Source organism: Hyla sarda, chromosome 6, assembly GCF_029499605.1.
Source record: "Hyla sarda isolate aHylSar1 chromosome 6, aHylSar1.hap1, whole genome shotgun sequence".
Lineage (NCBI taxonomy): Eukaryota > Metazoa > Chordata > Amphibia > Anura > Hylidae > Hyla > Hyla sarda.
The window spans coordinates 53,064,684-53,077,134 of record NC_079194.1 but is presented as its reverse complement, the minus strand read 5'-3'; the positions used below and the strand labels follow the sequence as shown (position 1 = coordinate 53,077,134).

Genomic DNA, 12,451 nt, shown 5'->3' with positions numbered 1-12,451 from the left:
GGATTTGCTTCTAAACTGGGCGGTTCCCGAGACACGTGTCATCAGAGAGCACTTAGACAGAAAAGAACAACCTAAACTTCAGAAGCTCATAAGTACTGAAAGGATTAAGATTTTTTAATAGAAGTAATTTACAAATCTGTTTAACTTTCTGGAGCCAGTTGATATTTAAAAAAAAAAGTTTTTTCCTGGATAACCCCTTTAACTTTCTGGCACCAGTTGATTTAAAAGAAATAGTTTTCCACCAGAGTACCCCTTTAAGCTTTTTTTTTTTTTTACTGATCATATAGAACCATAATTGTCCTTTTTCCATTCCTCGATCTCCATGTCTGCCTTCCGCAATTTCGCATCTTTGCCTACAAATGGGTCAGTCTGTTCCTTTTTCTCTTCTGCCTGTAAGGAATTTACTATAAAGTCAAAGAAAAAGGGTTTTATCTTAATGTACCTGTTACCTTTCATGTTCTAAAAAAACAACAAAAGCCCAAAAGAAACAAAGTGAATTCTAAAAGCATAAACAAATAGCACACTCAGGATAGCTGGGCTATATAATGGGGTTATACTAATACAGGGGTCAAAGAAGAAATCTGAACTGAATCTGAAATATTATAATAAATCTTCACCTGATTACCATTACCTATGACTGAGATGATCATATTTACTAGATTAGATGGAAATTCATAAGATCAACCCAGTATTGTATTCAAATATAAGGGTATGTTGACACGTATAGGATCTGATGCATATTTTGTGCAGTTGATTTTGCAAACCATTAAAAAGGAGAACTCTGATGCTCTAAATTAATACTATAATGTAGCCTAGACTCCTACCTTTCCAAAGATGCCATTTCCACGCGAATCGGTCCAGCCGTTTGTCCGCTATGCCCATCCGAAAATCCGGTCACTTCCGGTTACAGTGCATATGGAGTGTAGCGTAAAAGACTACATCTCCCATAATGCATTAGTCTAATTTCCTGTTCGCTCCTGCCCTCCCCCTGATTTATCGGGCAGCGGCGATAACGATGTGCGCATGCGCACATCTATAATGTAGATTAGCCAGCGGCGTTTGCTGAGCTAAGCCTATGGCAGCTCAGCAAACCCGAATAAATGAATAGATTAGCGAGGGGGGGGGGGGGGTAGCCGACTCCGGGCTAGGAGGCCGGCAGAGCCCGCGCTGACTCATGGGAGGTATAAGTCACCGGGCTAAGATGGGGGCGGAGCAATGAAAAAAGAAGTCGAGCGTCATCAGAAAACTGAAAAGTACAGAGCTTCCGGTGAGCGACAGAAAGAAGAGGAGGACCGGGATCCTTACCATATGGACAGCGTAAGTACATTATAATGTTATATAACTTTCTTTAATGCTTTTTTTTCACAGGTAACATTTTTCACCGGAGTAGTCCTTTAACTTCAATGGGAAGCAAAATTAGCTGCAGAAAATATGCAGCAGATCCTGTACGTGTGATCGTACCCCATAGAGATATCGTCATCACAGTTCTTTAGATGGAATAAGCTTTACATGTCGGATAAATACGGATGACCTTGTGAAACCCAACACCGAGGTCTCTCAATCTCGCCTGCAATGAAGACCGCCGCACGAAGGTGGGAGTATGGGGAGGTGGCTCCCCATGTGTGTGCCCCTCTGTCTATTCACTTCTATAGCAGTTACAGAATCAGTAGAGCGTGCTTGCTCAGCTCCCATAGAAATAAATGGAATGAGATGCGCACGCACAGAGGCGTTGTTAGAGGATGGTCGGCCGTATTGGTGCACCAAGGAGTTAAGTAATGTCCCCATTGCACTGAACGGCCTTGCACAGAAGGTATTGACATTAAAAGGTATCATAATCCTCAGTATAATCTCCCCTACTATCAGGGTATTATGCCCTAACCTGCTAACAGTTTCCACTTATTCCACTTAAATGGGTTATCTGTGGAATAAAACCTATCCCCTATCCACAGGATAAGTGTCTGATCACAGGGGGGCGGGAGAGGTGGGTTCCGACCACTGGAACCCCTGTGATCTCTAGAATTTAACCTATCTCCTACCTTGAAGCATTTTGGCCCCTATCTTCATAGACAAACTGGTCTAGGGAGTCAGGGCCGGCTCTGCCAATCACCAGCCCAAGCGATGTCCCATCTCAGCTGGTGATTGGTGGAGCAGGCTGCCACTCCTTAGACCAGTTAGTTAATCTTGTAAAATGGGGGCCGGAGCTCAGAGAGGTAGGAGACTGGCCCCGTTCTGGAGATTGTGGGGGTCCAATTAATCAAAAATGTATCCCCTATCCTGCGAACAGGGGTAAGTTTTAATCCCCGGATAAGTACTTTTAAGGGGTTGTCTAGCAAAAGAAACAACCTGTGTATGGTATCAAAAAGTATAATAAAGAAACTTACTAAAATAATGTTATTAGCTAATACAGTGGTCCCTCAACATACGATGGTAATCCGTTCCAAACGGACCATCGTTTGTCGAAACCATCGTATGTTGAGGGATCCGTGCAATGTAAAGTATAGGACAGTGGTCTACAACCTGCGGACCTCCAGATGTTGCAAAACTACAACACCCAGCATGCCCGGACAGCCAACGGCTGTCCGGGCATGCTGGGAGTTATAGTTTTGCAACATCTGGAGGTCCGCAGGTTGAAGACCACTGGTATTGGAAGTTGTACTCAAGTGTCCCCGCCGCTCCGGACCATCACCGCTCGTCACCGCTGCCCTGGATGTCGCCTTCCATCGCTGTCGCCGCATCCCCGTGGTGTCCCCGACGCAACGGCAAAGCCTCTGCTTCCCCAGCATTCTCGCTCTCCATCGCCGCCATCACGTCACTACGCACGCCGCTCCTATTGGATGACGGGACGGTGTGCGCAGCGACGTGATGACGTCAATGGAGAGCGACGACGATGCAGGGGATCCTGAAGAGGACGCGCTGGAGCCCAGAGAACAGGTAAGAGACATCACCGGAGCACACGGGGCACCGTAAACGGCTATCCGGTGGCAGGTGAAGCAGTCTGCACTGCCGGATAGCCGTTTATGTGATGGCCCCGACATAAAAAAGCATCGTATGTTGATGCTGCCTTAAACATGCGATGGCCTCTGAGAGGCCATCGTATGTTGAAATGATCGTATGTTGGGGCCATCGTAGGTCGAGGGGTCACTGTACAATGATATTAGCCATAGAGATCTTCCATTATAAGCAGAGTTGTCTCTCTTGTAGCTGTGACATCACGCTGTATTCTCTGTATGCAAAGAGATCCATCCCTGCACACCTCTCCTATCTTGCGAGGATGAGACTAGGGATGTGAAGAGGGGAGCTCATATTACTGCTCATTCAGTTTTAAGGCAGCAGTAAACCTTTGCCAGATAAGACAGCAGTGAGCCTGTTCTGACAGAAATTACTGTGACTGAGAAAGGCCCCCTGCTGCTTTCAAATTGAATGAGCAGAAATACAAGCTCTGCTCTTCACATCACTGGTCACAGCCTGAGCAGACAGGAGGAGAGGGAGGGGGCAGGAAGGGAAGGTCTGCTTTCAGAGAGTGTGACTTGGTCAAAAGGAGTGCAAATGGCTGGTCCACACAAGTCCTGGTAACCTTTATAGTATATGTACATATACAATTTTACCCAGTTATGACATAAATATAATTAAAGCAACAAAAACTCTACACCAAAGGCTTACTTTCTTTTTCCTTAGAGTTTGATATATCCAGTATGTCGTTGGTTTCTGTTGCTTTCTGATATGATTTTCTAACATATTTTCTTTCTGTAATAGAAAACCCTACACATTAATTTTAAAGATGTGCACTCTATATACATTATGGTTGTACTATACAATAGACAGTGTTTCTCAAACAGTGTGCCTCCAGCTGTGGCAAAACTACAACACCCAGCATGCCAGGACAGCCTTTGAGTTGTAGTTTTGCCACAGCTGGAGGTACACTTTTTGGGAAACACTGCAACAGAAGCATGAATAGCAGTCCCTTAATACAGCGAGATTATCACCATTTAGGGTAGGGTCACACACAGGGCATGTGCAGCGTATTTGACACTGCGAGAAATCCACTGCGTATGCGCTATGAGCAGACATATTAGGGCTTTCACTGCTGCAGCCCTGTGTTTGCAATATGGTTTGGAGGAGGGCCGTGCGTCACAGTTACATCGGTGCGCATGCCCGCCTCCAAACCTTACTGCACATACAGGGTTGCAGCGGGGAAAGCCCTGTGTGTCTGCTCATAGAGCATACGCAGTGTATTTCTTGCAGTGTCAAATATGCTGCACATGTGCTGTGTGTGACCCTACCCTTAAAGTGCCACTTCTAAAAACATGTCATAAAGAGACACATCAAAAATTCATTTTGGCTGGGGTCTCAGTGCTGTTATGTCAACTAATCCCTAAATATAGCAAAAGGGGTGTGTGGCAGCGAGCTCCTTTCCCTGGCTCAGTGCTTGATCCGACTTGTACCAGGGGTTGGGCTCCATTATAGTCTATGAACCCAAATTAGGAAAAATGTTGTGAAGTTTCTTTTAGAAATTACAAAAGCCAGTGTATTACGAGTATATTTTTTAAGCAGATATTTTATTGAAGTTTTATACATGTTTAAACAAATAAAAACAACAACCACACACAAACGCTCCCCCCCCCCCCCCCCCCCCATCACCCTGCTAATGCTGGAGAAAGGCACCACTTTAAGAAATGCCCAATCCCAACCTGTGTGTGCTCACCCAGGGGCCCCATATCGCATGAAACTTGCGAGTAGCCTTGCGCTTCCCGTGGATACCCCTTTCCAATCAAACAATGAGGGAGATCCGGTCAGCTATAGTTTGAGGGCTAACCCTGATCCAGTACTGGGCAATTTATTTCCTAGCATGATACAATGCACGCAGTACTTATGCAGAAACACACATGCGTTAATGGATCAAGATATTTTATTATTACATAAATAGCATGAAAACTACACAGCATGTTAAGATCAATTAAAAACTAATACACAATTACAGAGATAATGTCCAAAGTGAACAAGAACTAAAAGTGGTGACGTTTCGCTTACTGCTTCATCCGGGGCTTCATCCCATGCCCCGGATGAAGCAGTAAGCGAAACGTCGGGTTCAGCGTGTGGCTAACTATGCTATATTCCCACTGGGGCTTTTTACATGTACACTTGTGCTAAGATATCTTTGTACTCGGCTTGATAGCGTTAATTATAGGTAATTTGTTTCATTGGGCTATACCCTATAGACCTGTGTGGGGATCAAAACATGATTTCCTTTATATATTATTATACCATAAGATTTCTTGGCCACCGCTTTTAGTTCTTGTTCACTTTGGACATTGTCTCTGTAATTGTGTATTAGTTTTTAATTGATCTTAACATGCTGTGTAGTTTTCATGCTATTTTTGTAATAATAAAATATCTTGATCAGTTAATGCATGTGTGTTTCTGCATAAATTTTGATATTTTGACATTGGGTCTGTTACGTACTCTGAGATTTTTTCTATATAATATACACAGTACCCCAATTTTGACCCCAGAGGGCTCTGGCTCACATCCTATAAGACCCAGCAGACATGGCTTGAGCTCAAGCAACATGGTGATCCCATATACCGTGCACATGAGCAGGAGCATATCCCTCCAGTAAGGGACCAAGAGGGGACACTCCCAAAGCATATGGAAGAAGTGGGCGTCCAACTGGCCACACCTAGGGCAGGTGGAGTCAGATTGGAGACCAATTCTATCAAGGAGCCCCTGAGTTTTGTACACCCTGTGCAACAGATTGGCCTTAGAGAGAGATAGGAACTGGTTAAGCTCCAAACCGGTAGACCACTCATCAGTCAGAGGTTCAAGATAAGCGGACCAGTAAGGGGAATTTCTCATGGTACGAGTGTAGGAGTTCCTGATATAGCCGAGAGATGATACCAGCAGACTCCACTTTGGTAACAACGGACTCCAAGATAGCATTTCACAGGATCCCCAGCAACCTCTACCTACCCTGCACTTTATGAACATGACGGGGTTGTAGGTATCTAAAAAAAAAGGAGGAACGCGGCCACTCAAGCTCAGACTGGAGATCCCCGAATAATTTAGAAACACTGTTGACACACAGCTGCTCCAGTCTGCACAACCCCCTCTTCTCCCAAAACCCGGCATCATGAAAAGAGGAAAAGTCAGACAAATCCAGGGTTGAGCCACAAAGGAGTAAATTTTGTACATCCCGTTATTACGTCTATCATTAACGTACTATGGGCTTCTAATACAATCAAGAGAACCCATCAGTGCTTTCGAATATGGGAGAACATAATGCAAAGTCTGTAGTGGAAAAATATGTCAACATTTTTTATTTTTTTTAAATAGGAGAACAGAAAGTAGCATTATGTTCAGATATACCAACTGCATTCCCTGTTATCAGACAAGAACGAGTAAAAATGCCAGTAAATAAAAACCTAATTCTCTTTCACTTCTGGTTATACCAGTGTTTTCAAAACAGTGTGTCTCCTGCTGTTGCAAAACTACAACTCCCAGCATGCCCGGACAGCCAAAGGCTGTCCGGGCATGCTGGGAGTTGTAGTTTTGCAATGAAATGTAGTTTTTGCAATAAAATGTAGTTGTAGTTTTTGCAATATAATGTCCTTCCCGATCTTCCTGCTATACGGTAAATAGAGCCGAAATGATCCGGAAATAGCGATTGCGTCCGCAACAATTTGCCACGGACATAACTACTGTTCTATGGAAAAAGAGTCACTTTTCTGGTGGATTCCGTTGAGGGGTTGAACAAGTTCAATCTTCTGCCAAAATTCAATTCTTTATCAGAAGTTCTGACATGGCAGAATTCCCTTAGAAATCAATGGGAAGGTGCTGCAAGGGGGACTATAAGCAGATTCTCCATAGAGTGAATGGGGCTTTACAGCACAGGATGGAAAGAGATTACGGTAGAGCGCATTTCACTAGACATTTCACTAAACTTGTGCAGAAGAACAATGGAGCAGTTGCCCATAGCAACCAGATTGCTTTTTTTAATTAATTTTTTAAAGCCTTTGAAAAATGAAACCTGGAATTTAATTGGTTTCTATGGGCAACTGTTCAATTGTTCCTCTCCTTCCTTTGTTTTCCATAGTGGATACCCTCCACATTTCTCAGATTCCTATTTAATAATGATTTTTTTTTTTTTTTTTTTAAGAGCCGAGGCAAGTGCTCTCTATCACCCTAAGTGCAAGAAAAAGTGCAAAAAAGTGTCACACTAAAAAAACGTGCACAAAGGATGCGGTCTATCGCTAAGCCCTTCTCCAACAGGAGAGAGGCCCCCCAACAAACCTACCCTTCACCTCCGGGCCAAAAGGCACCAGCAAGGATCCAGGTTCGATGCCCCTTTTCGCCGAAGCTACTAAGGGGCCGAAAATGCTCCTGGCTTCAACCTCGGCGTTAACCAAGGTATACGCCAAGGAGCCGTATACTGATGGCATCTTGACCGAAGCCAAGATGCCCAGGGGTTGCAGGGAGTTGAGGAACTTAATGGGCACACACACCTCCCCTAGACCACCAGGAGGGACACCCAGAAGGGCTACCGCATCCTGCCAATCCTGTATACAAAAACAGACACATAAAAATGGCACAGTGACATACAAAAAATAATAAATAAGTGGACGAGTGCTGATATACTGCCCGGTCATCCGGCCGGATCTATAAAAATTTCCCTGATCCAAGCCAGAAGGCCGGGACACCAAGGGTGAGTGCCAAAGGTGAAGAGTAATGGTGCAGTGCTTTCACTCAGTGAGTTGTAACACAGAGTGAGTTTCGGCACCTCAGGGTCACCACTCCCCGAGGCACAGAAGTACCTCGGCTCTACACCCCCCAACCTCATGGCGAGACCCGGAGGGAACAGGACACATCAGGACAGCCGTCGAGCTGATTCCTCAGAACCAGCCCCGGAACGCCCCGGTACACCTGCCCCCTCCATGCAGCACCCATCCTCACCAGCCCCACACCGGTGGGACTTATCCATTGGTATGAAACTGATAAGAACAGATACTACACTTGATCTTAGCCAAAAGGCAGAGAAGCTATTCAGATTCCTATTTAAAGGGTCCACACTTTCAGTTTTAAAGCAAACCTCCGGTTGTTGATAAGCAATTGGTAACCGGGTGGACCACACTAAAGTCACCTACAAATGTCAAAGAATTGAACCTACAGTAGGTGTAAGATAAGTTCCATTAAAATCATCCAACCACCTATGACTTCCAGGCACCAACAGATTTATTTTTTCTATGTAAATTTCACAAAGAAAAGAAAATACATACAGCAAGCAAAATAAGTATTGAACATATCACCATTTTTCTCCCTAAATACTGTTTCTTTGAGACAACAGTAACTGCTAATTCCAGGTCTTTTTGAAGCTCTCCACAAGTGTCCTTGGCTCTTGGACAACTCTTCTGATTATTCTTTTCGCTCCTCTGTCAGAGATGTTGTGAGGAATTTATGGCGAAATAATTGGCCTTCCCCTTCTGTATTATGACCCAACAGAGCTCACTGGAACATTCAGAAGCTTACATATGTGCCTGTAACCAACGCCATTGTTATGCTTTACAACAATTATGTTGTAAAAGGTCTTGAGACCGCTCTTTGCTTTCACCCATCATGAGATGTGTCTTGTATGACACCATGACAATACAATGAGATCTTTCTGTAGCCCTCAGTTGGGTCTGAACCAGCTGATATTAAAGGGGTACTCCGGTGAAAACCTTTTTTTCTTTTAAATCAACTGGTGGCAGAAAGTTAAACATATTTGTAAATTACGTCTATTAAAAAATCTTAATCCTTCCAGTACTTATTAGCTGCTGAATGCTACAGAGGAAATTCCTTTCTTTTTGGAACACTGATGACATCACGATCACAGTGCTCTCTGCTGACATCTCTGTCCATTTTAGCAACCATGCATAGCAGATGTATGCTAAGGGCAGCATGGTGGCTCAGTGGTTAGCACTGCTGCCTTGCAGTGCTGGGGACTTGGGTTCAAATCCCCCTAAGGACAACAATAAATAAAGCGTTATTATTATTATAATAACGTCAGCAGAGAGAACTGTGCTCGTGATGTCATCAGAGAGCATTCCAAAAAGAAAAGAATTTCCTCTGTAGTATTCAGCAGCTAATAAGTACAGGAAGGATTAAGATTTTTTAATTAATTTACAAATATGTTTAACTTTCTGCCACCAGTTGATTTAAAAGAAAAAAGGTTTTCACCGGAGTACCCCTTTAATTTGTACTGACAAGGGTCTGGATTGCTTTTTAATTACTGATAGATTTCACCTGTTGTCTTGGCTTTCCATGCCTTTTTGTACCTCCCTTTCTTCACATGTTCAATACCATTTTCCTGTCATTTTTACAATATTTATTACACAGAACTTTCTGAACGTATTTGTTTTGGTTTCTTTGTATGTATGGATTACTTGGGTTATTAAAAACATCTGGTAAAAAGTTTATGTCAATAGCTCCTTTAAAAATGTATTTAGTGAGAAAAATATTGACATGTTGAATACTTACCGTATTTCACCCGCTGTACATTTTTTCCAAACATAGGCAATTTTATAACTGTTATCCTAGTTTTGGCACAAATATAATAAAAATTAAAAACTACACCAAGACTTACTTTCTTTTCCCGTATAGTTAGATATATCCAGTATTTTGTTGGTTTCTGTTTCTTTCTGATATGATTTTCTTATGTATTTTCTTTCTGCAATAGAAAACGCAAATAGTCAAGAATAGTCAAGACTTGCACTTCATATACAGTATAGTTTTACTATACACTAGAAGCATGAGTAGCAGCCCCTACAGTCAGATTACCACAATTGCACACTTTAAACGTTACTGCCATTACTAAAAACTTTTGACATGTCAGTGCTGACATTCCCCCCACAATAAGCCCTCGATATAGCTAAAAAAAAAAAGCCAGATGGGTAGTAAGACAAGCATATGGTAGCATGTCTTACTACCCATCTTGGTGATCTATCTGACTTGTAGCAAGAGATGGGCTGCATTATAGTATGGAGCCCATCTGCTGCAGTGAGTTGGAGTGGGCACCGGCTATATCTAAAGATCAGTGGTATGTCTGCATGACATATTAAAAGTTTTTAGAAATTATGAAAATTGTTTAGTTACCGAAATATTTGGGATAACAAACAGAGCATCTGAACGACAGAAAGAGTACATCACAGAAAGATAAATGCAGATGGCTCGCACCACGTCCAGGCATTGAAGGGATTTCTCTCTGGGGTGGAAGGGCGAAAGGAAGGAAGGAAGGACAATGTCTACATTAAGGTGGAAGGCAGACACCACCTTAGGCAAGGAGGGGCCCGGGCATAGAACCGCTTTATTCTCATGAACAACAAGAAAGGGGTGAAGGCAGAAAAGAGCCGCCAGTTTCAAAACCCACCTATTGGAAGTAACACGACCTACAAAGCAACTTCCCAAAAGAGCAGGGACAATGGGGCCTCCAGAAGAGGATCAAAAGGGTAGCCCTGGAGCGCATCCAAGACAAGGTTCAAGCCCCAGGAAGGGGTGGGGGATGTAAGAAGGAAAGGCGTAAGATACTCCTTGGAGACTTAACATGGGAGATGGAGGCCAATAGTCTTTGGAAAGAAAATGGGAAGAAAGGAGGCAAAAGGGAGAGAACACAAGTGGGTTAACCGACTGCGCCTCACACCAACAGAGATATGGCTTTCATGTATAGTGGTAGATCCAAGCAGAGGCTAACTTTTGGGCCCAGAGCAAGGTTTGAATAGTCAAGACAGAGAAACAGTGGAACTTGAACATCCAGGTCTCAAAGGCAATGCCACCACTAAAAACTCAGATGGTAGAGAAGGTCTTGTGAAAGGAAATCCAGATGATCTGGAAGCCACTATGAGACACTGACAGAGAGTTTAGTCATGTCTGCATACCAGGTGTGGGTGTCACCAGGATCACCGGAAGGCCTTCAGCTTTGGTCATCTTCAACACATATGGAAGGAAAAGCAGTGGTAGGTAGAGGTACAGAAGGGAATATTGCTGCCATGTGATCATGAGTGCATCTGTGGCTAGTACCTGTGGGCTTTTACTGGGAGACAAACTGTGGCACCAAATGACAGATGAGATGCTATCAGGTGGACAAAACCTTGGAACTGTTTCTGAGGTGGAATGGGAAAGATAACTCTACTGGTAAGAAGGGATTGAAAAGCTAGTTTAAAACTAGACTGCCAGGAAGGGCAGGATTTGAAGGCAGAGGAGGCACAAGAGCAGACTGGCAGAAGGGTCTGAAAGGAAGCAGACTGACCACTTGAGTCCTGGTGTTTTTTGAGTCTCTGGGAAAGATGCAACTTCTTTCCACCCACAGCATCGTACATAATCTCATCCAACTTTTTTCCAAAAAAGCGGGAACCGATGAAAGAAAGACCTGTGAGTTACCGATTGTAGGCAGAATCTGCCTCTCACTCCCTAAGTCAAAGAGAGCTAGCAAAGTCGAATAGCAATGATGTTGGCCATGGTAAAGCAAAACTTCTGGCAGAATCCAGAGAAGCAGAGCAAAGGTTCTGGCCAGCACTGTTAATCTGCTGCACAAGATCCTTAGCTAGAGCACTGGAAAGAATGCAGACTTTCAGTTGCTTTGACCAAGCAGAAATGGCCATGGAGACCCAAGTGGAGCCTCAAATGTTGATCTGGTGAGAGCTACAATGCATCTATCTATGGAGTCTTTCAGAGATGTGGCATTGGCCAGCCGAAGGCTGGTAGACTTGGAGAGATGGGAGACCAGAGGGTCAAAAGAAGGAGAAGGCAACCACAAAGAAACCTGATCAGGAGCAAACAAATAAAGGATATCCATGTGCTTGGATTTTGAAAAAAGCTTGCCTTTTCAAACAGCTTCGTCCGAAGGGTTTGAGTCTTGAGGACCTGTAATAATAAGTCGCCTGTATAGCCGTAACCAAGCTGTCCACCATGGTCAACATCTTAGTTGTCTCTTCAGGGCCTGAAAGCAGCTCCAAGTTGGAATAGAATGATTAACCAGGAGAAACTGAAACTCTGTAATGGATCCAGAAAATTTACAGGACGAAGGTGAAAAAAGGGCACTTCTTAGAAAGGTCCCTGCCAAGACGTCCCTCAGGTGCCACACAGAAATGGCCATGCAAGTGTGCAGGCAGTCCAAGGCAGCTACCAACCACTGGGAAAACTTTGCCTATTCAGAAACAGACTGGCAAATGGCCCAAGCTGGAGAAGACTCATCCGCGTCCTGATCGTGAGGGGGTTCCTGGGCCAATGGCTTGGAGGAGCAAGAATAATAAGTCACTGGGTGAATGAATGGGGCAGCTTGTGGACCCGTATTTGGGAAAAAAAGAAATGTATATATTTTTTAAAGAAAAATGGGGCCAAGCCAGTGGCTGGTGGCAGACATGGGAGAGCAGGTCCACTCCTGGGACAGCTGGGTGGGGGGATAAGATGTACCTCTGTTGGCTAG

General features: G+C 43.9%; 1 protein-coding gene and 1 pseudogene across 6 annotated transcripts in view; both read right to left on the bottom strand.

The window, feature by feature from the left end:
• Nucleotides 1-220: 220 nt before the first annotated feature.
• Nucleotides 221-12,451, bottom strand: part of L3MBTL2 (L3MBTL histone methyl-lysine binding protein 2) — a 117,429-nt gene continuing 105,198 nt past the window's right edge. For 4 of the 6 annotated variants that reach the window (XM_056523742.1, XM_056523740.1, XM_056523741.1 and 1 more), the window contains 3 exons: nt 9,617-9,700; nt 3,661-3,744; nt 221-404 (listed from right to left, as the gene is read on the bottom strand). In XM_056523742.1, the coding sequence (XP_056379717.1) occupies nt 280-404; nt 3,661-3,744; nt 9,617-9,700 (293 nt within the window). In that variant the 3' untranslated portion in view covers nt 221-279. Of the gene's footprint in view, nt 405-3,660; nt 3,745-9,616; nt 9,701-12,451 lie in introns of those variants that run through there. The other 2 variants (XM_056523743.1, XM_056523745.1) reach the window with 2 other exon arrangements.
• LOC130278284 (U2 spliceosomal RNA) lies at nt 7,929-8,037 on the bottom strand (annotated as a pseudogene).